General features: G+C 40.4%; 1 protein-coding gene across 4 annotated transcripts in view; it reads right to left on the bottom strand.

Moving 5' to 3' along the window:
* Positions 1-27,803, bottom strand: part of LOC135212973 (DDB1- and CUL4-associated factor 1-like) — a 287,714-nt gene that overhangs the window by 105,611 nt on the left and 154,300 nt on the right. For 3 of the 4 annotated variants that reach the window (XM_064246733.1, XM_064246734.1, XM_064246731.1), the window contains 3 exons: positions 18,003-18,470; positions 16,308-16,474; positions 14,296-14,428 (listed from right to left, as the gene is read on the bottom strand). In XM_064246733.1, coding sequence (XP_064102803.1) covers positions 14,296-14,428; positions 16,308-16,474; positions 18,003-18,470 — 768 coding nt within the window. The remainder of the gene's footprint in view (positions 1-14,295; positions 14,429-16,307; positions 16,475-18,002; positions 18,471-27,803) is intronic. The other variant, XM_064246732.1, reaches the window with a different exon arrangement.

The raw sequence follows: 27,803 nt of genomic DNA, 5'->3' as shown, positions 1-27,803 counted from the left end.
TGTCACCGGTTGTTTAAAGAAAAAACAACCAGATTCGGCCCAGCCCATTTGGGGAGCGACGGAGCTCCCTGCAACACCAAGCCATTCCTTTCTTTGTTGCCGTCCAGTGCATACTGATGCTCGACAGCTCTTTGTCGTATTGGGCAGCAATCTTACTTTTAGTATTGTAAATGTGTTTGCATTTTTATGGAAGATTAATCCAGTCATAGCAACGCGGCTTCATCAGCTTCAACGAACACAAGACGCTGCACTTTTTGCTGCAAACATCTAAGTGTTAAACTTTATTTTTACAGTCATACTGTATGTTCTAATTGTAGGGGTATGACTGGTTCATAGTTAGCTGCGATCAGTGTAGGGATGGGTCAGGCGTACATGACTTTAATTCAGTACTTATTATGAGTAATAGCAAGTGTAGGGTTGCAGAAGTGCGAGATACTCTAGGCATTTTATGTTCGCAAAATGTGTATGAACTTGCAGTGTTACCAGACCTTGCAATATTACCAGATCTTGTAATGTTACAAGATCAGTGTAAGAATGTACAAAGATGATTCTGTTAGACTTATCGCTTCACCTGACAATGAGGTAGGCCAAACAATGAGGTCAAGTGTTAATAGTTTGAGCTCTATCTTTGGTAATCATAAAAATTTTCTCATCTCAGTAGGAGAGAGAGAGAGAATTATTTTTATTATTTAATGTTATTTAATTTACACATAAATGTTTGAAACTTACAAATTACATAAAAAATTAAACAAACATTTTTGCAGGGCATCTCCAGGATTAAAAAATTTTGTGTTTGCGTGTCTGTGAAATACTTACGCATAATCAGTTAGGTTCCAATGAAAAGTTCACTCTATTGTGAACTTGCACAACTCGAATCACATAAGATATGACAAATTTTTAATCATTGTATTTTTCATAGCTAACAAACCTGAAGTCTTAACAGTAGGATAATTGTCTTGTGCCACCTGGAAACTGGTTAAAAACAACAGATTGTAAAGCAAGGAATCTGTGGCATCTGGCAACTCTTGCTTATACGAGGTGGAAGCTGGTCACCGACCAGGCGTAGAACTCTGTGACGCGTCAGATTTTCTTTGACCACCTTGGAGAGTAGTTAGTCGCTTGCTCTCTCCTTCCCAAGCCAGTTGCTTGTTTGCTTGTGATTTTTTGTTTTCAGTTTGTGTGTGTGCCTTGTTGATTATCATGGAGTCCTCAAATTCTTCTGACCTTGTCAACATGTGCCCGGGCATTCAGGGATTTCCATGCTCCAGGATTTTGGCTGCTACCATTACATATCATACTACATGCATTAGGTGCCGATCTAAGTTTTTTACCATTACTAATCCTTGTCCAGAATGTCGTTCCTGGCCTGTGTTGCAGTGGAGGGGGTCCTACAAGAAGAGGGAGCATCGTAGAGTATCCACTTGTCCTTCTTGGGACGGTTTCTCGCGCTCATCATTTGGATGGTTCAGCACACCCTTCTTCCAGAAGCGTTCCCTCTGTGTCAGCTGTACCGCTGTCTCCTTCCTTTTCTTCCATCAATTTGTTGTATGAAATATTGGGATTTGCACAGGATGAGATTATGTTTAATGTAGCCACTCTCCCGCAGGATATAATGTCCTTCCTCAGAGGGAGAAGGCTATGCCTTCTGCTTCCCTTATATCTGATTCCGAATCAAACAAGATGGCGGCTGTTTGGGCATCTCTAGGCCTATGGGGTGGCCCCTCGTTGGATGGCCAACTCTCGCATTTCTTGGCTGCTTGTATTCCCCCCTGTCCCCCAGCCCCCTACACTACTTACGCTCTCATGTGCTGTCTCCTAGCAGGACGCCTTTGTCGAAGTCAACACTTAGTGGGTCGCCCTTTATCACTCCACCAGTGAGGCCATCGACCAGCGCTGCCATTTGAGATGTCACCACGTTACTCCAAGCATCCTCTCAGCCTACGATATCAGCTGCGGTGGCGTCTCTACCTCCCGTTGTTGTGATGTCATCTCCATCTTCACCTATGATGTCATCACAAACTTTCGCTGAGCCATCGGAGACATTGTTTTAAGCTATGGTTTAGAGGCTGGACTATTTTTTGAGAAAGGTATTCTGTTCTTTTTGACAAGAAGAGTTGAAGGAGGAGTGATTCTTCCTTTCCTCCTTCTAGCAAGAGATGCCATAGAGGGAGTAGGTGTTCACTTCCATCTCCAGCTTCCTCATCTCCTTCTCTCCTCATCGTCGTTGAGTCAAACGTTGGATATTATCGACTTTGTGGTGTCGGCTTCTGCAACTGAGAAGAGTACTTAGCCAACTTCTCTACATGGCCATGTCTCTCCCTTACACGTACATGTACGTGACCATGGAAGTGTTAGCCCTCCATCTCAACCATCTCCATCTCCTGTATCTGTTCCAGTCTGTCGTAAAGATGATAAGGCTCCAATTAAGAGGTTGAAGGTGCCTGCTACAACAGTGTCGCCTGCACATTCCAAAGATTCTTTTCTCTGCAAACGTGTTGTGGTTGATGGTCGAGAACGTAAGGCAACTCTGGTCCACGGACGTGTTTCTCGTTTGCCTTCCAAAGGCTGGGACCTTAGGAATCAGTCTCTTTCAGGAAGTTCGCTTCAGCATCGTTCCCTGTCTCAAGACAGTGCTTGTTTTGTCTTATATCTTATGTTCATTCCTCACTCATTGTCTGAACACTTTTGTAAATTCATGTTGTTACTAACATAGAGTGTATTGTTTTTTTAATTAACTTGTCTTTGACCAGTGTGTTTGGCCACTCTTAAATCCTTAATCTAGCCTTTGGGATTTTGCTAATTTTGTACTGTCTTTATATATGCCTCTTTGTGACTAAAATGATATTGTTATTTTACAATAAAGTTTTGTAAATACTTACCTGGCAGACATATACTTAGCTTACGTCTCTGACGTCACGACAGAATTCAAAACTCGCGGCAAACGCGACAGGTAGGTCAGGTGATCTACCTTACCCGCCGCTGGGTGGCGGGTGTAAGAACCAAAGTACCTTTCTTGCCAGATTTTTTCTCTTACACCTGTCTCCTGAGGGGAGGCTGGGCGGGCCATCAATCGGATATGTCTGCCAGGTAAGTATGTACATAACTTTATTGTAAAATAACAATATCATTTTTGTACATGAACTTTCCTGTCAAGACATATACTTAGCTGATTGACACCCTTGGTGGAGGGTAAGAGACAGAAAATAACAAAGAAAAGGTAAACAACACCTGTTGTGGGATAAAAATAACCTTGGTTCTTACCTGTTTAGGCTGAAGACTTCATAGGTACTGTGTATTAGTCTGCATAGCCATAAGAGCTACAGCGAGGGCGTGACCTACAGCTGAAAAGACTCTTTGGGTCTACTAATGGGACTTGATATCCGCTTACTTAGTAGAATCCAAGTCGGATCATGTCAATGGGGGTTCGCCCTCTTCTATGACAGAACCTGTCCACTACCAACGCAGGGAGCTTCAAAGCAAATCCGATCACCTAACCAAACTACAGATATTAGTACTACGAAAAGAAAAAAGATGCCTACCTACATCATTTTTCATACAACTATATGAACTCAATACCAAAAACAAGGGAAAAAACTACTAAGGATATGTTCCAGCTCCCTGCCCCAGCACCGAATCCGCCGATACGTACGGGCCTAATGCGAAGCACTCGTCATACGTAATACTGACGTCTTTAAGGTAGTGGTTGGCGAATACTGAATTACATCTCCAGAATGTAGTTTTCATCAGATTCTGAAGAGACATATTCTTATTAAAGGCCCAAGGAAGTGGCAATGGCTCTCACTTCGTGGCCTTGCTTTTAGGAGCTTGAAATGTTCTTCATTACAAGATCTATGTGCTTCTTTCACTAGACTTCTAATGAAGACAGCGCATTTTTAGACAATGGTCTACTGGTTTCCTTTACAGAGCACCATAGTCTGTCTTCAATTCCCTTAAGGGTTTTCTTCTTCTGAAGGTAGTATTTTAAACTCCTAACAGGGCAAAGAGTTCCTTCGGGTTCTTCCCCTACTAGGGCAGATAATCCACGAACCTCAAAGCTCCTTGGCCAAGGATTTGAGGGGTTCTCATTCTTTGCTAAAAACGAAGGAAGGAAGGCACAAATCACGGAATCTCCTTTGAAACCTACTCTTCCTTCTAGGGCATGAATCTCACTAACCCTTACTCTTCCTTCTAGGGCATGAATCTCACTAACCCTTTTAGCAGAAGCCAGAGCCATGAGAAACAGAGCTTTCCTCGTAAGATCTTTGAAGGAGGCTAACTAGGGTGGCTCAAACCTAGAGGACCTCAGGAAACGAAGAACCACGTCCAGATTCCAACTTGGAACTTCGGTCGAAGTTTTCTTGGCAGTTTCAAAAGATCTTAATAGATCATGCAGAACATTGTTATTCGAAAGATCTAAGTTCCCATGTCTGAACACTGCCACCAGCATGCTCCGGTAGCCCTTGATGGTAGATACTGCCAAACCGCATTTTTGCTGCCGGTAGCCCTTGATGGTAGATACTGCCAAACCGCATTTTTCTCTGAGGAAAACTAGGAAGTCTGCGATCTGAGTCACAGAGGTACTGGAAGAGGAAAACTTTCTGGTTCCTGCACCACCGGCGAAAGACGTTCCCCACTTCGACTGGTAGACTTTAAGGGTCGAAGGTCTTCTAGCTGAGGCGATAGCCATTAGCAGCTTTTGTCGAAAACCCCCCTTCGCTCTGACAAGACTTTTGACAGTCGAAAGCCAGTCAGATTGAGAGCGGGGAGGTTTCTGTGATACCTGTCGAAGTGGGGTTGTCTGAGCAAATCTTGTCTTTGTGGAAGTGCTCTTGGAAAGTCCACCAACCATTCCAGTACCTCTGTGAACCAATCTTGGGCGGGCCAGAACGGAGCTGCTAGCGTCATTCTTGTCATCTCCGAGATAGCAAATTTCTTGAGGGTTTGTCCCAGTACTTTGAAGGGGGGAAAGGCGTAGACATTCTAGACCTTGGTACAGTCTATGGAGAAAACGACATCCAACTGATACTGCCCTGGTGGGTGCATGATCGGGGTGGGCAGCCAGTAAAGTTCTTAATCCTTGCGTTTGCCTTGCTGTTGCAAAGAGGCGTCGATGTGAGGCCTGCCCCATCTTCTCCACAGGTCTTGGCATACTTTTGAGTGTAGGGTCACTCGGAAGGCAGGAGTTGATTCTTCCTGCTCAGGAGATCGGTCCCTGACGTTCCTTTCTCCCTGTACGAATCTGGTGAGAAGACTGATCTTCCTTGCTTGAGACCACAGCAGAAGATCCCTTGCTGTTTCGTACAGGGAGAAGGAGTGCGTCCCCCCCTGTTTTTTGATGTACGCCAAACTGTGGTGTTGTCCGAATTGACCTGAACTATTGCATTTCGGACGTGGGGCTCGAAGGCTTTTAATGCCATCCAAACTGCCATCAACTCTTTCTTGTTGATGTGCCAGGACACCTGATCCCCCTTCCAGGTGCCTGACACTTCTCGTCCCGAGCGTCGCTCCCCAACCTGCTTCCAACGCGTCGGAAAACAACACATGGTTGGGGTTCGGCATGTACAGAGACATTCCTTCCACAAATCGGAGTGGGTTGGTCCACCACCGAAGGTCCCTCTTGATTCCCCTTGAGATCTTGAAGGAGAACTCCAGATCTAGGGAGAGACGCCTCCAGTTCTGGTATAGGAAGAACTGTAGAGGCCTGAGATGCAACCTTCCTAGAGAAACAAATTGCTCCAATGAGGAGAGTGTCCCCAGCAGACTCATCCACTCCCTCGCTCTGCATGCATCTTTCTCTAGGAAGGTCGTTAGTTTCTCGTAGCAACGAGCTATCCTCTCTGGTGACGGAAAAGCCCGAAAAGCCAGAGAAACTATCCGAATCCCCAGATAGATCCGCTCTTGACTGGGGATTAATTGAGACTTCTGGAAGTTCACCAGAAGTCCCAGAGAACTTGCCAATGTAAGGGTCTTTTGAAGGTCCTCCAGACATCTTTCTTGTGACTCTGCTCTGATTAGCCAGTCGTCGAGGTAGGACGACACCCTTACTACCCTCCCTCAAACTGTAGCCACTGCGCCACGTTTTTCATTAACCCCGTGAACACTTGGGGTGCAGTCGACAGGCCAAAGCACAAGGCCTTGAATTGGAAGATGTTTCCTCCCATCATGAATCTCAGATACTTCCATGAAGAAGGATGGATCGGCACATGAAAGTAAGCGTCCTGAAGGTCTAGTGACACCATCCAGTCCCCTGGACGAAGAGCCGCTAACACTGCGGAAGTCGTCTCCATGGCGAACTTCCTCTTTTCCAAAAAGACGTTCAGGGCGCTTACATCCAAAACCGGTCTCCATCCTCCTGAGTTCTTCGGAACTAGGAATAGTCTGTTGTAAAAACCCGCAGAGCGGGGATCTTCCACTAGTTCTATAGCCTCCTTCTCTAGCATCAGATCTACTGCTAGAGAAAGGGCTTGATTCATGATGAGATCCTTGTGCCTGGCCACCAACTCCCTCGGAGTCGTCGTCAATGGTGGCCTTGACGAGAAGGGAATGAGGTATCCTTTGCTGACAATCGATAGGGACCAATTGTCTGCCCCTTTGTGGGCCCAGACGTTGGCAAATTTCAGTAGTCTGGCACCCACTGATGTCTGGAGTCCTTGATTGCTATTTCTTCCCTCTGACTGACCTAGAGAAGGTTTTACCTCTCTGAAAAGGTCTAGATCCTCTGGTTGAAGAAACTCTGGCAGCGGGTCCTCCTCGAAAGGGCTCCTGCCTCAGAGGAGTCTCTGTCTTGTTCTTGAGTTGGAAGACAGAGCGAGGTTTCCTGGCCGACTGGGCTAACATGTCCTGAGTAGCCTTGGCTGAAAGGGCACTCGAGACATCCTGAATGATTTTCTTGGGGAAAAGAAGAGGAGAGAGCTGAGCATAAAGAAGTGAGGCCCTTTGTGCATGTGAAACTGCCTTAGTGAGAAATGAACAGTAAACTGACCGCTTCTTCATCACTCCGGCTCCAAACAGTGAAGAGACTTCACTCAAGCCGTCTCTCACTGCTTTGTCCATGCAAGTGAGGACGCAGTTAAGATCTTCAGGAGACAGGGAATCCGGGGTCTGGGTCTTCTTAGCCAGAACTCCTAAAGACCAGTCAAGGAAGTTGAAAACTTCCAGGACTCGGAACATTCCCTTCAGTAGTTCGTTCATCCCCCACGTAGTCTTGGCAGACAGGAGGGCAGATCGACGAGCGGAATCCACCAGTGAAGAGAAGTCCGAGTCAGCAGACAAAGGGAGAGCGAGGCCTAATGGTTCCCCCAATTCGTACCAGAATCCTAATCTGCCAGTCAGTTTAGACGGAGGGAAAGAGAAAACAGTCTTCCCTTTCTCTTCCTTAGCAAGGAGCCATTCCCCAAAACCTCTAAGTGCCTTCTTCATGGAAATAGTCGGTTTCATCCTTACACAAGATGAAACATTCGAAGTCTCCGAAGTGGAGAATAAAGAAAGAGGAGAAGGAGGAGCCACAGGAGAAAGGATATCTCCAAACTCTTGAAGGAGCAAATCTGTTAACCTCTTATACGAGGAAACAGAGGAGTCTTTTGGTTCTTCTTCTTCCGAGGGATCCTGTTCTTCCTCAGCTGAAGAACCCTCATGATCCTTAGAGGCGCGACTACCCTTAGAAGTCTCTTGAAGTATGAGGTTTGACTCTTGGAGACAAAACTTCTGGAACTTGCCTACTCGCAAAATCCTTCTTGTCTTGAGGAGGGCGTTTTCCAGATTCTTGGAGCCTAACAGGAGTATGGCGGCTGTCAGGAGCAGAGCGCCTGTTTGAAGAAAAACTTCTATCAGAAGCGTCTGCCATGATCTCGGCGCCTGACTCGAGGAGAGTGAAAGTCAGGTGAAGAGCGCCTGCCAGGAGAAACGCGCCTAACAGGCTCTTGACACCTGTCAAGCGAAGAGCGCCTGTCCGATTTAGGGCGCTTGTCAACAGGAGAGTGGATGCGAGACGAAGAGCAGCTACGAGGCGAGTAGCGCCTACTAGGCTCTTGGTGCCTATCAAGGGGAGCGATCCTGTCTCGAGAAGAGCGTCTGTAGGGCGAAGATCTCCTACGAGAAGCCTGCTCCTTGTCTGAAGGAGAAACAAAGACATCCTGTCTGTCAGGCGACTGGCGCTTGGACGCAGCCGGGATCTTGTCCGAAGTAGAGAGTCTCCTGCGAGACTCCGAACGCACAGGCGAGTGGGCCGCTTCCGTCGAATAGCGAGAGTCAGGAGAGGGGAGCCTGGATTTCTTTACAGGAAGCGAGACGTCCTTCCTACAACAAGAAGACACGCAAAGAGAGCCAGCCAGAGCCGAAATCTGCGCCTGAAGACTAGCCAACACCCTTGCAGGAGATTTCACAAAATCTTGAACAGGTGACGAGGCTCGATCTCTGCTCGGGGAACGATACTCAAGAGATCTCTTCCGTTTCTTCGCTTCCACCTCAGGCTCTTCCGAAAAAACTTCAGGGCTGGAGGGAAGGGCGCAGGGAGCGTTCCAGGCTCTCTTCAAAGGGCGCGAGGCTTCCGAAGAGCTCCATCCTCGTTTAGGAGAAGGCGAAGGCGAAGACGAGAAGCATTGGCGCAAGACTTCTCTCTTGGCGCGGTCCAAGGTAGCCTGGGAACGAGCAGCATGAGCTACCGATGGGACGCCTGACTGGTGGGGATGCTCCCTAACCTTCCTGCGGCTTTCGACTTTCCTCCTCCACTGGGACTGGGAGTCTGGAAGAGGTCTAGGCCTGGAAGCATTAGGGAGCCAATCAGACGCACCCTCCACTGCACTGGGAAAACTGCACAAATCACTATTAGAATCACTCTTACCTTCCAAATGTTTGATTTTCATCTCCATGCTGCGAATGGTGGCTTTCATGGAGGCCACTTCCGAAGGCGCATCTTCGGCTTCGATGCAGGGAGCAGGAGCTGAAACTGACAAAGGAGCTACGTCTAAAATGGGATTTCTACATCCAACTCGCTAATACGAGATCTACTACTGCTCCTAGAGGAAGCTTTCCTAACTTTATCCTTTTCAAGCTTCCTCAAGTAGGAAGACAAAGACTTCCATTCATCCTCATTCAGCTTTTCACATTAGTTACAAGGATTATTAAATGTGCATTCATTCCCTCTACACTTCAAACATACTGTGTGAGGGTCTACCGCAGCTTTCGGTAGCCTCACCTTACACTCAGTCATACAACAAACTCTGAACATAGCAGTTTTCTTAGTATCAACATCAGACATCATGAATCCAAAGAAATATCCAAAGAAAAGTCAAATAACGGTCCACAAATCGCGAATGCCAGGCCAAAAGATCAGGTACTTCACCAAAAGTCCGTAGAAACAATCCAGGGCAAAAACGAGAAAAGAATCCAACTGTCAAGAGGTTACGACAACAGGTGTGGTCGACACCGACGACAGAAAAAATCTGGCAAGAAAGGTACTTTGGTTCTTACACCCGCCACCCAGCGGCGGGTAAGGTAGATCACCTGACCTACCTATCGCGTTTGCCGCGAGTTTTGAATTCTGTCGTGACGTCAGAGACGTAAGCTAAGTATATGTCTGACAGGAAAGTTCATGTACAAAAACAAAATTAATTGTATTCTGACTAACTTACCTATGACCACGAGTGGGTTGCTGCTTTTAAATTTTTAATCTAGCCCATGGGAGGTTTTTTGTTCTTTCAAAGTGACCTGGACCTTTTGTTAATCCTGTAATGATTGTTTATATATGCCTACCTGCACTGTACTTCTCATTGTTCTGATCAGTCTTGCCTTTAGTGAAAGGTCATTAAAACCGAAAGATCTATAGCATTGAAATTTGGTATATAACTTAGAAAGACATTATAGAACAATCAAATGGAGCCCTTTTTTCCAAATTAAAAAAAAAATTCTTACATTTTCCCCCCTGATTTACAGGGTTTATTTTTTTACCAAAATGAAAAAGTTCATATCTACCAAAAAAATTACTTTTAGGAAAAACTATCATTTGATTGGAGGTCTGCATCAGGTCTATATATAGTAGTAATCCCAGGTCTTAATATCAAGTATCAAGGGAGGAAATAGAATTTGAAAAACTGTTATTTTCGGGATAAGTTGCACTGGCGTCACAAAACCAAATGTCAGAGGCGAAAATCATATGTGGTTTGGAGATGTCCCAAGTCACCTTCTTAAGAGGTATAAATGTCAAAGTCCTGTCCTTAAAAAATGGCATTAGCTGACCAGCCCCCTTAACCAACAGGCACTATTAATCTGAACAATTGAGAGATTACTTAGCATTAAAATTTGGAAAAGACACAACTATTGAAACACTACCAGAAGCTGCTAGATTTCCAACAAAAACAAGTATTCATTCTTGCTGGGAAAACCCAACCTGAATGTTTACTAGGATTGATGAAAGGGCTTGTATTATTATAACACAAATACACAATAAAAAAAACCAAAGATGGGAAAGAAATACTCAAAGTTAGTCTTGATAAGTTCCACCAACAAAATCGGGCAGAAAGTCAGACAAGGCATCTGTACTTGTCAGCAGCCAGAAGCTAAGTGGAATGCAGACCAACATTATTATTATTATTATTATTATTATTATTTTTTTTTTTTTTTTTGCTCTATCACAGTCCTCCAATTCGACTGGGTGATATTTATAGTGTGGGGTTCCGGGTTGCATCCTGCCTCCTTAGGAGTCCATCACTCTTCTTACTATGTGTGCCGTTTCTAGGATCACACTCTTCTGCATGAGTCCTGGAGCTACTTCAGCCTCTAGTTTTTCTAGATTCCTTTTCAGGGATCTTGGGATCGTGCCTAGTGCTCCTATGATTATGGGTACGATTTCCACTGGCATATCCCATATCCTTCTTATTTCTATTTTCAGATCTTGATACTTATCCAATTTTTCCCTCTCTTTCTCTTCAACTCTGGTGTCCCATGGTATTGCGACATCAATGAGTGATACTTTCTTCTTGAATTTGTCAATCAACGTCACGTCTGGTCTGTTTGCACGTATCACCCTATCCGTTCTGATACCATAGTCCCAGAGGATCTTTGCCTGATCGTTTTTCTATCACTCCTTCAGGTTGGTGCTCGTACCACTTATTACTGCAAGGTAGCTGATGTTTCTTGCACAGGCTCCAGTGGAGGGCTTTTGCCACTGAATCATGCCTCTTTTTGTACTGGTTCTGTGCAAGTGCCGGGCATTCACTTGCTATGTGGTTTATGGTTTCATTTTTCGTATTGCACTTCCTACATATGGGAGAGATGTTATTTCCGTCTATCGTACTTTGAACATATCTGGTTCTTAGGGCCTGATCTTGTGCCCGCTGTTTATCATTCCTTCAGTTTCCTTCTTTAGCTCTCCCCTCTGTAGCCATTGCCAATTGTCATTGCTGGCTAGTTCTTTAGTCTGTCTCATGTATTGTCCGTGCATTGGTTTGTTGTGCCAGTCCTCTGTTCTTTCTGTCTTTCTCCTGTCTCTGTATTTATTTCTGGGTCTTCGTCTGCTTTTATTAGTCCTTCTTCCCATGCACTCTTTAGCCACTCGTCTTCACTGGTTTTCAGATATTGCCCCAGTGCTCTGTTTTCGATGTTGACGCAGTCCTCTATACTTAGTAGTCCTCTCCCTCCTTCCTTTCGTGTTATGTATAGTCTGTCCGTATTTGCTCTTGGGTGTAGTGCTTTGTGTATTGTCATATGTTTCCTGGTTTTCTGATCTATGCTGCGGAGTTCTGCCTTCGTCCATTCCACTATTCCTGCGCTGTATCTGATTACTGGCACTGCCCATGTGTTTATGGCTTTTATCATATTTCCGGCATTGAGTTTTGACCTGAGTATCGCCTTGAGTCTCTGCATATATTCTTTCCTGATCGTGTCCTTCATCTCTTGGTGTTTTATATCTCCTCCTTCCATTATTCCCAGGTATTTGTATCCTGTCTCATCTATGTGTTTGATGTTGCTCCCATCTGGTAGCTTTATCCCTTCAGTTCTCGTTACTTTGCCTTTTTGTATGTTGACTAAGGCGCATTTTTCTATTCCAAACTCCATCCTGATGTCCCCAGATACAATCCTTACAGTCTGGATTAGGGTATCTATTTCCTTGATGCTCTTACCATACAGCTTGATGTCGTCCATGAACATCAGATGGTTGATTCTGTTACCTCTTTTCTTGAGTTGGTACCCGGCATCCATCTTCTGTAGTACTTTTGTCATGGGAATCATGGCTACTACGAAGAGTAGTGGGGACAGTGAGTCGCCCTGGAAGATCCCTCTCCTGATATTAACCTCTGCTAGTCTTATTCCAGAGCTTGTAAGTATTGTATTCCAGTTGCGCATTGTATTTTTGAGGAAGCTGATGGTGTTTTCCTCTGCCCCATATATTTTCAGGCATTCTATTAGCCATGTGTGTGGTATCATGTCGAAGGCTTTCTTATAGTCTATCCATGCCATGCTTAGGTTGGTTTTCCTTCTCCTACTGTTCTTCATTACCATTTTGTCTATCAGGAGCTGGTCTTTTGTGCCCCTACACTTCCTTCTGCAGCCTTTCTGTTGGTGGGGGATGGTGTTGTCTCCTCTAGGTAGTTGTATAGCCTTATTATTATTATTATTATTATTATTATTATTATTATATTTGTATATTATTATTCTGTAGATGAAACCTATTCATATGGAACAGGAACAGGCTCACAGTGGCCACTGACTTGAATTTCAAGCTTCCAAAGAATATGGTGTTCATTAGGAGAAGAGAAAAAAAAAGGAGCTCCTACTCACCACAAAAGAAAAAAAATTAATAAATAGGTAAATAGAGAAAAATGTAACAAAATGCGAGAAGAATAGTATTATGGTAGTAATGCATTGCATTTTTGCTTGAACTTTTGAAGTTCCAACTGCACAACATCCTCTGGAGGCTATTCCACAGTCCAATGGTGTGAGGAATAAAGGACCTCTAGAACTGAGAAGTTCCAAGTTCGAAAGCAAGGCACCTTTACTGCATATTGGTGCTGTTGTTCAGCGAATCTGGTTGCTCTCATCCGATAAAGAGGATCAGGGATCAATTGTGAATGTGAAAGATCTCAGCTGAAATAAAACTTATGAAAAAGTCACAAACAAAGAGACCATCCTTCAATGGTCCAAGTCATAACTGCTAATATGTATTAGAAAACAGAGACTTAACACCACGAACAACTCTAGAGATAAATCTCTGGCAGAAGCAGGCATCCACACCGGAGAAAAGTATTCCAGTAAAGGAAGTACAAATGACCTAAAACCAGTTGCATTGATTTTATCACTGTTATAAATATATTAGGCCTTAAGAACAATACCTAACTTTCGTTTGGCATTTGTTGAAACTGTTCCATTCACTTGAGGGGGAGGATGCCTGTTGGTAGTTAATTAACTTGTCAATAAGTTTGAATGGTTGCATTCGCAAGCTAAATCTATGTAAAAAATGAAGGTTTGCATTTGTGTAGGAACAGAAGACCCCGGATACAATTGAACGTCAGGGTACCGAGCGCCCTCCTTCACACTCGACAGATCGGGTGAGGAGAAGGACCTGGATACCTCCCCCCGAAGGGGAAGGTGCCATACGCGGGAGCTGAGCAGGGGACAGGAAAGAAGACGAAGTATCTGTCACCAAGGGAGTTGCGTGAGAGCTTTCTGACGACTCCTTGGCAGGCCTTCGCTTCTTCCTACCCTCATACAAGCCCCACTGCACCTCCGACCAATTAGCACAAATTACACAGGGCTCGGTGCGAGAGCACTCCCACCCTCGGCACCGAACACACAATACATGAGGATCAATCTCAGGGAAACTGCGGAATTTCCCGCATTTACGCCCTTCAGTCCCGGGGCACAGTCGTCGGGTAATGGGAGGGCGCGGAATATCCATGATCCTTATCACAACAATTCAATAATAATAATTGAGAAAATGAATAATTGTACTTACAATCTTCAGTTTCACACAATACAAACAGAAAGAGAAAACAATTATATGAAAAGCAAACGACGATGAAACGGGCAGAGAGCGATGAACACGTCCACACACCAGCAGGCCGAAAGCAAAAGTGATTCTTCACCTAAAAGTCGCGAGGCGCGCGCACTGTCGGACAAGCAGTTAACTACCGAACTCCTTTGTTCGAAAGCTTACAACCATCCAGCTGCCACTAGTTACCTTCCTATTGTAAAAGGACCGAAAGGTTTGTATCCCGTGTCGGAACAAATAAATGTTTTCTTAAGAGCTTACCTAAACTAAGACATCATTATCAAATGTACAAAAAGAAACCACAATTTTACCTGTGGATCAAGTGTCTGCAATAGATCATCCCCAGCAGGAATAGTCAGCTTGTCACAAAGGGCTGCTTGTACGGATGGCACCACACTGATGACATAAAGGATATCCAAGGCAAAAACAGCAGTTTCTGTCCTACTGAAAGCAAATGATTTAGAAAACTAACAAGAACTTTGAACAAATGTAGTCGAGACCTCTCATACACGAACTAACAAGAAAACCTTATAGCCAAATCTTAAGCAATATTATACATTGATAGTACCAACTCTGCATAATGAAACCAACTTAACCTAATTATTTAAAAAGGGAAATAATCAATGGTGATAGAAATATCTTTCACCTTAATATTCAATGCAAGCTACCTGTTATCAATTTCAGCAACAGTATTAAGGCAATTACTGTTCCAAAGATATTTAAGTGATAGTAAATAATGAGGTAAATTACAAAAAAAAGCTCTTCTACTTGATTCCCAGTTTAGTGAAAAAACTAACTTAGTGAATGACCATTTGCTACATTAATTCCATATATCTAAGCTCTACTATGCATAATTTGGTAACATATACTTAAGATTCCACTTTTTTATTAAATACTGGAATGCAAAAAAAAAAAATAAATAAATAAATAAATAAATAGAATAAATAAACATACTATAGTTGATAAAAAGTATGAATAACTCTTTGTTGACCAAATGATATATACATTATCACATGAAGGAAATCTGTTACTTTACAGGCAGCCCTCGACTAACAGCAGGTCGTTTAGTTCCCGGCCAATGCTGCTAACCGAAAATTGGCAATAACAGCACTAAAAACCTGCTAAATGGTGCCGCTAACCAAATATTGGCTCCGTTAACCAGAGATTGGCACTACTGTTAACTCGAGATTGGTGCTGCTAACCGGAGATGGCACCGAAAATCCAGTTAACAGTGTCGCTAGACAAGCGCCGTAAAACCGGATGGCTGTTAACTGATGCCACCGTTAACCGAGGGCTGCCTGTACTTCAAAAGATAACATTATAAAAGAGAATTGAAAAGAGTGGGGACTGCTATGAGGGAAAAAAAGATAAAAATAAAAATTCTGATTATAAGGATGAAATAAATAAAAAACTAACTTAGCAAGGACAAAATTTCATATGCATCTAAAATTTAAATTCGATGATGAAAGCCAACTTTATAAAATGGATCAAGTAACATACACTACTGGACTGTGACATTTCTTGAATAAATTCATCAATTGGTGTAGATTATGAGAACCTATTTAAAACTCTGCAAATGAAAATACTATATAATACTAAAGTTGTTCCTTCCAACTCCTGAGCCTTCTCTAGACTCTCATAAGGTTAGCCTGAAGGATTTACTTTGATATTAGATGTAAACAATGAAACCCGGCAAGTTGTAGAACTTTTCCAGCAAGGTGGGGTGAGATCAAGGAAAAAGATAAAGAGTAAAATGCAAGAGCAACACCAATCGGATATAATCCCTTTTGTTTTCGTGATCGTTACAATTGTATTCCTATAAGAATGAACTACATTCATAAAATCTCATACTTTAACAGTTAAACAAACAAACTTACAGAACTTCTTTTGAAATGCAACTAGACATATCTTAAAACTATCTGCAACCATGAGCTTTCCACTCATCAACTTAGAAGTTACAAAAGAACAGATACAACATACCTACAACTACTGTATCATAAAATAAATATAAGTTATAAAGAAATGACTCTCATGTAAATCTGATTTTTTATATGGTGTTTTTACGTTGCATGGAACCAGTAGTTATTCAGCAACGGGACCGACGGCTTTACATGACTTATGAACCACGCCCAGAGTGAACTTCTACCACCAGAAATACACATCTCCGACGCCTCAATGGAATGCTCGAGAATCAAACTCGTGGCCACCAAGGTGACAGGCAAAGACCAAACTGACCATGCCACTGAGGTGCCATCTTTCACACAAATCAGTAGGCGCTACCTCTAATGCAAATCATTTACGTAATAATCTTTAATGCACTTACTTTGGACTGAAAGATTCATTGAGCACCATAGCGACTAACTGAAGCACCAACTGAAGGCCCTTCAAAGAGACAAACTGCTCTACAGGCTTCCAACGAGCTCGGCTGGGTAAACATTCCAACAGGTGTTCTATATTTTCTTCCACCACCTCAGGAGCAACATTCACAGCCTGAAACATGGTAAAATTCAATAAGTACAGCATTACATTAATCAAAGTAACATATTTTCATTCAAAGTAAATTAAACCAATGTTGTGGATTAAGAATACTAAAATAAACCGAATGAATTTTTCATGATCCTAAACATAATCACATGCCCAATGATGTAACTCACAAAGTCTTGCAAAAGAGGTTTCTGAAAAAAGTAATATTGCTATCTATGTACTAACAGAAAACTTTTCCTTTGCAATGACTTGATAAATAAATATTTGTATGTCAGTACTGCTCTTCAAAATAAAACCCTCCAACATTATCCAGAAATTTTACACAGGAGAAAAATCTTCATATATTAAATCATTGTATTACAATTATTAGCTTTTCAAACTAGATTTCCTATGGAATTTCCTAAATCCACACACACAAGTATTAATTCTCCAGAATGATGATAATAACTTCCCACTAACTTCATCAAATATGAAATCATAAAATCCACATATACAAATTGCCAGAAAAAATATTAATTATGGATTCATGGAAAGCTGTTTCAATACTTCATTCACACCAACTGTTTTTTGCTCGACACTTTCAAACAAATTGACTAAGAATTTGTGTCATCTTGCTTATTAGAGTATAATAACTCTACTGTTCATTTATGGATATGGTTAGAGTTAGTACCTGTTCACTTTGCATCCCTGACTATTTGGTCTACTATAATAGTGCCTCTTTGTTCTACTTATAAACTTTGCATTCAATCTTGCCTAATAAAGGTACCTTTTAAGCATTATTTTCATAATATTCAAAATTAGGCCTACACTTTTTTTTACACTAGTATATATCAAACAGGCTTTAAATAAATGATTTCCCTGCATGACCCGGTTCCCGCCAAGCTTCAATGAAAGTAATTTGTATTTATATCATTGTCTTTATCATTTGAATAAGACGCTGCTGCAGCATTTTGCCAATTGCATTATAAAAGTAGTGGTTGGTTTGATATCTTGAACAAATCAAGATATTAATTTTCTACTTACTAAAATTTCAAGCTTCATTTTAATAATTTGCCAAACCATCTATGCATATCCTTGGCATTTTTACACATGGTTTTTCAAATAAAGAAACCTGCAGGTACATTACACCTACTATAACCTATTTCATCAGTACCTCATGTTTTCTTCTCATGAACTAGTAACTGAATCACAGTGGTGCTCCCCAACATATATCTACACTGCTAACCTATATTAATAGAAAGAAACTGTCACATTCATTACAGGATAACTTTCTGTATCTGATGGCAAATAAGAAACCAAAACCAAGGCATACAGACCACCCATCCCCTCCCTAATTTAAGAAAATCCAGTGGTCTACTATCACTTATGAGAAAGTGAGGATTATCTTTACTTACTATTTAGCATTTTTCAATTATTCATCTTCACCGTATTTCATGGAACATATAATAGAATGTGTTTCATGGAACATATAATAATAGAATGTGTATATCCACATTTTTCTTCCTTCTTTGACCGCTAAGAGAGACATACCTACCTTGTATGAAGGCATGGAGGGTTGTTGCACAGCACCAAGTTCTTTACATAGTCTTTGAAGGCTCTGGACTTTCAGAGACAAATGAGCTTCAAAGTAATGCTTCAGACTAAGGCACACTTGCTTGACAGTTTGCCACATCATTGCTTCGTTTGGTTCATCTAAGATATCTTGTTCCCAAACATCTTGGAAGAGGGATAATGTGGAGAGCATATTCAGAACTTTCCTCAGGCCATCTTGTTCATCAAACCTTTCTAAGATGGCTCTAAATCGGAAAACCATGCCAAAAAACATTACAGCATGTGTTCTAGAAGACTGATGGGAGCATTCTAATAACCACAATGCATAACGGATCAGTTCTGACAGCACTTTATCTGGTAGCAAACATATTCTCTCCACAGCTTCTTCACAGTATGCCAGGTACCACATACAGAGTGCGACACCATCAGCGGGAAGAGAAGGGCGAGGTACCTGTCAATTTAGGTTTACCTGGTTAGAACTAGAGACATATAACCCAGAAACAACCTCACTCTACATAGCATACTATAATTAAATAAAATGTTTGTACAGGTTTACAATCTCTTTTCCAAAATTCCAAAAAGGTCAATCTTTTGTGGAGGGCAGTGTCCATTTGCAAAAGTCAAATTGTACAGTTGTATTTAAAATTATCATAATTTCAATAAACTGTATCCAATTAAACTGTTTGTACTATGCTCATATCAACACATCATAAAATATGATCGTGTGATCATATGCTATTTGCATTCTGGTGATGCTTACATTATCAAAATCATCAACTGTTTGAGTACTACTGACATCCTCACTGCCCTTAGTTGCTAGATGAAACAATTTGGAGATCCATGTTTGATAAATTAACAAAGCTGGGTTAAAAAAAATATGGCTCATCTTCCTATAAAAAGCAAATTTTAAATAATTTAAAATTCGCTTTTTAATTAAGGTATAATTTTATTTGTTTCAGATACTGCTTTTTAACTTTTTCAGTGTTTTGCAGCCTACACATTATTCATATCTTCAGATGCAACTCACCTGCTACTTAAATTTACTAGTACACTTTCTTAATATAGAACCTTCTTTTTCAATATACAAAGAAAGAATAGTAATTTATCTTTACTTATGGATGAAACCCTTTAGAACTAGCAAATAAACAACTGCAATGCAACTCTTAAATAACATGCACTATTTACAGTAATAAACACTGGCACAAAGATGTTTCTCAATTTGGTTTTTCATGTCAATACTTCCTACAGCTTATGCCAATGTTTTTCATTAAATTTTCAGTGGCTGTTAATTACAGCAAATAGCAATAAATCATTAACCAAGATGTAAGTTTGATGCACCTGGCTGACGTATGACAATTCACATTTAGCCTACTGAGCCTTAAATATTGAACATAGGCCAGTGGAATCAATTGAAAATTCAACTTGCATGATAATCATGATGTAATAAAATGAAAATTTTTATGATAAAATTATTTGGATACTTACCTAATGTTAAAGTTAGCTTATATATTCATGGCTTCAAGTGTGATCAGCAATCAAAATAAAACAAAAATGAACCTTGGCTACTCTCCTAGGATTGTCTGTAATCACCTGTTTCCCACCAGGTGGAGTCTACATTCTTTTCAGAATTCTTCATGACCACCCACTAAGACGTTGAGAGGCTGGGTGGGTTTCCACTTTAAACAATAGGTATTCAAATAATTAGTCTTATCATAAAATTTTCCATAATTTGGAATGAAATCTTACCTACTGTTCAAGATAGCTGACTACCACATTGAATAAGGATAATGGATTAGTGCAGCCAGCGAAACAATTGTTCAGCCAAGCGAACTAAAAGCTTTTTGATGAGAGGAAAAAAGCTTTTCAATATTCCTGGCTGTTGTGTGATCCTTACTGGCAAGTACTATTGCCAGTCATTGGAACCACAACAGGACATAAGACCCTCATATTGGGACTTGTCAGAGGATCCATACAGGTAACAATGACTGTTGTAGAGTACTAATGACTCGTGTGCATGAGTAAAAAGCCCATAACCAACAGTCCAAATCTAAAAACTATCACCTTCACATGTGGTGCGCTCCTGTAACCAAATTTCAACGGCAGGATTTCCTAACAACAAACACCGAAACAACAGGACTATAAGCTTTACAGCTTATAATAGTACTAAATTTGAACATTTTGCAAATAATGAGGCAAAAATGCTTACATCTCCCTTGAGCTGCATGACAACCTTTTCTAGCCCTTTAACGCCAATTGGACGTATTAAACGTCGACGAAAATTGTCTGTCGGGTGCCGATTGGACGTATGGTACATTGTGATGGTAATTGCTTCCTAGCAAAGAAAGATAAAGGAAAGGAGAACACATTTTCGAGAAGTTTGGCAGCAAGGAGGCGTTAGCGCTATGTGTTGGAGGTGCCTGTTATCATGATGGTTCTAGAATTGGCAGGAGTGTAGTGGAATTCGTCTGGCGCCGTCGTCACGTGAGAAATGCCGCGATTTCTGATGCAATACCTCGTCTAGATTCATCTAAGAGTTTCTAGAAATCTCGGGAGTCTGTGACGCTCGCCGTAGGCTCCCCCCCCAAGAGTGTCGTATAAATATGGCGGTCGAAGTTGGAGAGAGAGAGATCGTAAAACAGACTCCAGTTAGTCACAGAGAGTAAGAGCCACAGATCAGAATATCAGTGAGAAATTAGCAGCAGCAGAGATTATCCGTGAGAGATAAGAGAGAAAGGGACCGATGAAGGATCATAAGAAAAGTTGTTCGAGAGTTGGTTGGATACTGGTCTGGTCGTCTTCAGGAGTGGACAGCCGTGTTATCTCGATGCTGAGCAGACTTCAGGGAAAAAAAGGTCCTGCTACAGGTTTTGGGGGAGTTCCGGCCTTACAAGTAGACTATTTTCTGCAATACGGAGTCAAGAGGACGTCTGCGATTGCCGCTCTCCTTTTGTGAAGCCATCGCCTCGGATTACCAAATTGACTAGCAAGTATTTGAATTGCCTCACTGTTCCCCCAGTACATGCAGTGTAAGATTCTATCTTTTTATGTAAATAGGAGATACCATTCTGCATTTACCTTTGTTAGTAAGCTTGTAAATAAACCTTTGTTGTGTTAGTGTTTCTTTCTATATTCGTATCCCCAGTTTCAACTGTTGGTGTTGAAATATTTTTTTCTATTATTACATATCGAACCTGAAGCGGACCTCTCTCAGAGGCCGTAACATTGTGTCGACCCTTGCCAGGATATTTCGACACCGTAACATTGTGGCGACCTTGCCTAGGCTATCAACACTTTAACAGTTTGAAACAGGGAGGATATAGAAAGAATCAGAATGAGTGAGATGGTGAAAGAGTTTATCGAGTCAGGTAAGCTACTAGGTCTAGAGGGGAATGATCTCCGTGAGTATGTTGAAAAGAAAGAAAGAGAAAAGTATGAGAGAGATGAAAGAGCGGCTGAGAGAGAAGTAATGAAAATGCAGCAAGAGAAAGAGAGAGAAGCAATGATAATGCAGCAAGAGAAAGAGAGAGAAGCAATGAAAATGCAGCAAGAGAGAGAAATGTTGGCAATGCAGCAGGAAGAGAGAAAGAACGTATGCATGAGTTGGAAATTGCTGGGTAAAGGGAAAGTACTTGTAACAGTCGGTCAGGCGAAAACGAAAACGGAGCTGATACATTAGGTATGAGTGCAGTGCTAAAATTAGTACCAAAGTTTGATGAGGAAGATGTTACGACATATTTCATGTGTTTTGAGAAGTTAATGGAAAGAGTAGGTTCTCCTAAAGAAACGTGGACTTTATATTTGCAGTCAGTTTTGAGTGGTAGGGCACTTACTGTGTATAGTTGCATGTCGAAGGAGGAATGTGATGATTACGATATCGTGAAAGAAACTGTTCTTAGCGCATTTAGGTTAGTACCAGAGGCGTACCGTAAGAAATTTAGAAATTTGAGAAAGGATGAAAATACTACGTATGTAGAATACGATAAGAAGTTAGAAAGGCTGTTTTTTCATTGGTTAACTTCTGCTAAGGTTGAGGATTTTGATGGTTTGAAGAACTTAGTGTTGTTAGAAAACTTCAAAGATAACGTATCCCCTGAGATTAAACTTTATATAGAAGATAGGCGAGAAGTATCTTTTGCAGGAGCAACTAGGCTAGCTGACGAATATAGTCTAATTCATAATTTGAGTGTTAGTAAGAAACGAAATGATCCTTCGTCTGGTAGAATACAAAGCAGTAAAGGTTTCAGTCCTAGTAATAGCAATGCGAGTAGAAGTGACTATTCCTGTTATACATGCAGAAAACCTGGTCATACGTCTAAGGTTTGTAAGAGTAAAGTGGCATCTAGTGGCTCAGAATTAACTTGTTTCCGATGTAATTGGAAAGGGCATTTAGCGAGGAATTGTGCAGTAGAAAGGAAGGACGGTAAGAAACCAGTGTCTCTAGTTAACCTTTCGTCAAGTAGGGATGATGTGATGAGAGAAACTAAGAAAGTTTTTGGTGAATTTCTGTCGGAAGGCGTAGTTTCCTCTCTTGGAGGAGTAGATTCGAGAGAAGTAGTCTTGCTTCGAGACAGAGGTGCTGCTGTCTCACTGATTCGAAGAGTGTGTGTGCCGAACAGGGCAGAAATCAAATATGGAAGAGAATGTCATGTTAGGTGGATTTCCTACCACTTGTGTTCTTTGTCCTTTGTTGAAGTTGAATTTAGAAAGTCAGGTAGTGTCAGGAGAAGTAAAGCTTGCAGTTGTGGACAGTTTGCCCGTCGAAGGCGTTGACATTATTGTCGGTAACGACTTAGCTTTATCCAAGAATGTGAATCCTGTTGTGAGGAATATTCCAGTGCCTGAAATGGTAGTAACTAGGTCGGGTTTAGATACAGACATAGACTACGATCATAATTTGTTCATGGATTCGAACGTGAGTAAGTTCGTGAATTCGAACGTGAGTGAGTTCGTGAATTCGAACGTGAGTGAGTTCGTGAATTCGAACGAGTGTGATAGAGGTAGCGAGGTTGATCTTGGCATGAGTGTGACTGAGAGACCTAACTCTATCGTTGATAGTGATAGCCAAGGGGAAGGCGTAGCTGTCGAGAGTAACATAGTAAATGTACCAGTATCTAGTACTAGTTACGGTGATGAATTAGGCTCTAACGTTTTGGATAAGGATGAGCTAGTTGAGTTGCAGAAAGAGGATGAGACACTGACCCGAATTTCTGAATGTGAGCTGGATGATGATCTTGATGATGTGTGTAAGGAATCCTTTTGTTTAAAGGACGAACTTTTGTGTCGTTACGTTCGACCGAAGTCAGGTAGTAAAAGAGAAATCACCGAACAATTAATGGTTCCTAGGAAGCTGCGTGAGCTAGTTTTGGTATCAGGACGTAGACGTAAGTGTTCTACATGTCGACAGAAATTATCCTCCGCCCTTTCGAATGAAACAAAGAGGGACTAATATGAATAAACTAGTTGAAACTGGATGTGTCTAAAACTAGCCTCCAGCTTCCTCCCTGAGGTCTTGGGAAAAAGAAAAAACAATGGTAAAACCTTGGTGACTCGAATAACTATGGTTTGATAGCCTCGTTGCATAAGAACTGTTGAATCTATCCCTCCCGACCTCAAACTTCATCATGTGAAGAGAAGGATACTAGGAAGTTGATATGGGCAAAAATTTAACAAAAGATATAATGCATCCTTCCCTGAGAACCATCACTACGAAAGGTTCTTGAAGCTTATACAGACACTTCAGAAATTCTATACACGCCCTTCTGAGGATCCAGATAGCCTAACTGAACTGGAGTTCAGAACCTCAGTTATGATTACATGTGCAATATTCCACTTAGAATGGAGCCAGATCACTAATGAAGCAGAAATTGTGAGCAGTTTGGGAAATCCTACATGGAAATTACATGCATTAAAGGTTGGAGGGGCAAAACCCTAAAGGGAAGATTGAAAAAGGTGATGTGCTTAACCCTCTTACGCCGAAGCGGTAAAAATAAAAATTGTCTCCCGTGTGCCGGAGGTGTTTCAGAGTGAGCGCGGAAGCGGAAAAAATATTTTTTTCAAAAAATCCCAGCGCGCTCAGTTTTCAAGATTAAGTTCATTTTTTACTCCTTTTTTTGCCATTGGCTGAAGTTTAGTATGCAACCATCAGAAATGAAAAAAATGATCATTATCATATATAAATAAGGCGATGTATGATAGCGCAAAAACGAAATTTCATATATAATTGTATTCAAATCACGCTGTGCGCAAAACGGTTAAAGGTAACAAGTTACTTTTTTTTTCGTTGTAATGTACACTAAATTGCAATCATTTTGGTATATAACACATTGTAAAACGATAAAAACAACACAGAGAAAATATTATCACAAAATAATGCATGAATTCGTAACGTGCAGACGTAAACAAATATTTTTTTCAAAAATTCACCATAAATCTAAATATAATATTGTCCTAGAGAATTCCAATTTCTTTCAAAATGAAGACAAATGATTGAATATTACTATACTGTAAGAGTATTAGCTTACAATTGCAGTTTTCGACCATATCTGACGAGTTAAAGTTGACCGAATGTCGAATTTTTTTATAATATTTTTTTATATGCAATTATTTCGAAAATAAGAAAAGCTACAACCTTCAAATATTTTTCGTTTTATTCTACATGAAATTGCGCACATTTTCATATATAAAACTCTATGAAATGCCTAATATGAAATGGAGCAAATATTCCGAGAATGGGACGTACGCATTTCGGAGATTTGTGGCGGAGAATCCGCGCGGAGGGAAGGAAAGATTTTTTTTAAAATTCACCATAAATCTAAATATTTTGCTAGAGACTTCGAATTTGTTTCAAGATGAAGATAAATGACTGAATATTACTAGACTGTAAGAGTTTTAGCTTACAATTGCGTTTTTCGACCATTTCGGTAGAGTCAAAGTTGACCGAATGTGTTTTTTTTCTATTTATCGTGACTTATATGCAAATATTTCAAAAATGAGAAAAGCTACAACCTTCAATTATTTTTTGTTGTATTCTACATAAAATTGCGCACATTTTCATATATAAAACTTTATGTAACGGCTAATTTAAAATGGTGCAAACATTACCACAATCGCACGTATGATTTTTTCGGAAGAGTTACCGCGCGGACGTAAAGAAAATGTTATTTTTTTCATAAATTCACCATAAATCGAAATATTGTACTAGAGACTTCCAATTTGTTGCAAAATGAAGGTAAATGCTTGAATATTACTAGAATATAAGCGTTTTAGCTTACAATTGCGTTTTTCGACCATTTCGGTAGAGTCAAAGTTGACCGAAGGTTGAAATTTTGGCAATTATCGTTATTTTATTATGAAAATATCTCAAAACTGATAAAAGCTACAACCATGGGTTGTTTTTAGTTGTATTGTGCATGAAATTGTGCACATTTCCATATATAAAACTTTATATAACGGCTAATTTTAAAATGGTGCAAACATTACCACAATCGCATGTATGATTTTTTTCGGAAGAGTTACCGCGCGGACGTAAGGAAAAAGTTTTTTCATAAATTCACCATAAATCGAAATATTGTGCTAGAGACTTCCAATTAGTTGCAAAACTAAGGTAAATGATTGAATATTACTAAAACATAAGAGTTTTAGCTTAAAATTGCGTTTTTCGACCATTTCTGTAGAGTCAAAATTGACCAAAGGTTGAAATTTTGGCAATTATCGTTATTTATATAAAAATATCTCAAAACTGATAAAAGCTACAATCATGAGTATTTTATTGATGTATTCTACATAAAAATGTGCACATATTCATATATAATACTTCATGTAACGGCTAATTTACAATGGTACAAAAATTATGTCAAAGTGACAAAATAATTTCCGAGATGTGTCACAGATACTTTTTAGTGCGGCAAGAAAGAAATTCGCGCTTGCGCGCCTGCGTAACGATTGTAAACAAAACAACACCTTGATCCGTGAACTCCCAGCATCCATCCCCCAAGGCGCGTGATTCAAAAGTTTTAGGCTGGTAGGCCTATAAGTATTTTTCCGCGAATTTAAAAAAAAACTTTTGTAAGTCGACGTAAAATATGTCCAGTCGGCACACGGGAGACAAAAAATGTCGACGTAAAATACGTCCAGTCGGCGTAAGAGGGTTAAACACTTACCAGTTGAGGAGACAATGATGGGGACAATGTCAAAACAGTTACTATTGAGTGAGCAGGGCTATTTTATAAGACATGTACACAACTGTTTCTGTTAATTTACAGAGTTGTAAAAGGAATAAGATATTCCTCCCATTAGCCTACAGTAAGTAGGTCTATCAAGATGTGAGAACTATAAATTATCCATGGGAGAACTCACTTTTGCCATTTTTTTTGCAGATAGAAGCAATATTCAATATTTTCCTATTATTTTTGTGACTAAATACTGTACTGTACCTTCATATATGTTCTATGAAATGATTTACAGAACTAATTTTTAAATAATATAAAGTTTAATAAGATAAAATAATAATAATTATAAAATATTTATGTTCATTTGTTTTGTATGATGAATAAATGATTTACTAATTTTCAAATATTAATATTAAAGTAAAGAAAATCTAGTGACTTAGAAATATTTTTGCTCAATATAAATTCTTTCCCTCAACTTTTTCCTAAGGCTTTGGAGCAAGATGGGGGGGGGGGGGGGGGGGGGGTGTAACCTGTCAAATATCTTGACATACTGACTGCAAGGGTAGATGTTGCCACTCAGTGGTCAATAAATGTTGCAACTCAATGGTCAAATAAATGTTGCCACTAGGTGGTCAAATACCCTATGAAGGATACTGAAAACTCTCTTGCTCTCTCCCTCTTGCCAACTCTCTCTATCTCTGTTATTGGTTGGAAGGGTTAGAAGGGTAAAATGTTCAAGATGACTTTGAAATGATATAAATACTATCACTTAATACTATCATTTCAAAGAACAGTACATAATAGGATAATAGTTTGAGGTAACAGTAATACCCCGAACTTACGCGATTTGAGTTGCGCGAATTCACAATAGCGTGAACTATTCATTGGAAGCTAACTAATTATCATATGCAAGTTCTTCACAATAGCACAAACCCTGGAAAAGTGTTTATGTTTAATTTATTATGTAAATTTTTATGTTTTAAAGCTTTTCTGTATAAAATCTTTATTAAAATGTATTATTTTTATTATTGTACATGCAAAAATATGATATGTATATGCACCTACAGTTAGTGCATATATGTACATTAAAAGATGCAATACCCATCCACAAAGTTACTGCACTTTCAAAAATGATATCCCTTCAGGAACTTTGTTTAATTTCTGAAGTACGTACTAGTACACTATAAACAGTAAAGTTTTCATGCTTTTAACCCTTTAACGCCGATTGGATGTATTAAACGTCGACATAAATTGTCTGTCGGGTGCCGATTGGACATATGGTACGTCGATAAAAAAAGTTTTTTAAAAATTCGCGGAAAAATACTTATCGGCCTACCAGGCGAAAACTTTTGAATCATGCGCCTTGGGGGATGCTGGGAGCTTACGGATCAAGGCGTTGTTTTGTTTACAATCGTTATGCAGGCGCGCAAACGCAAATTTCTTTCTTATCGCACTAAAAAGTATCAGTGACACATCTCAGAAGTTATTTCGTCACTTTGACATAATTTTTGCACCATTTTAAATTAGCCGTTACATGAAGTATTATATATGAAAATGTGTGCAATTTCATGTAGAATACAACTAAAAGATACTCATGATTGTAGCTTTTATCAGTT

This window comes from Macrobrachium nipponense, chromosome 42, assembly GCF_015104395.2.
Source record: "Macrobrachium nipponense isolate FS-2020 chromosome 42, ASM1510439v2, whole genome shotgun sequence".
Lineage (NCBI taxonomy): Eukaryota > Metazoa > Arthropoda > Malacostraca > Decapoda > Palaemonidae > Macrobrachium > Macrobrachium nipponense.
Note: the sequence above shows the minus strand (reverse complement) of the source record. Positions and strands in the feature narration are given on the sequence as shown.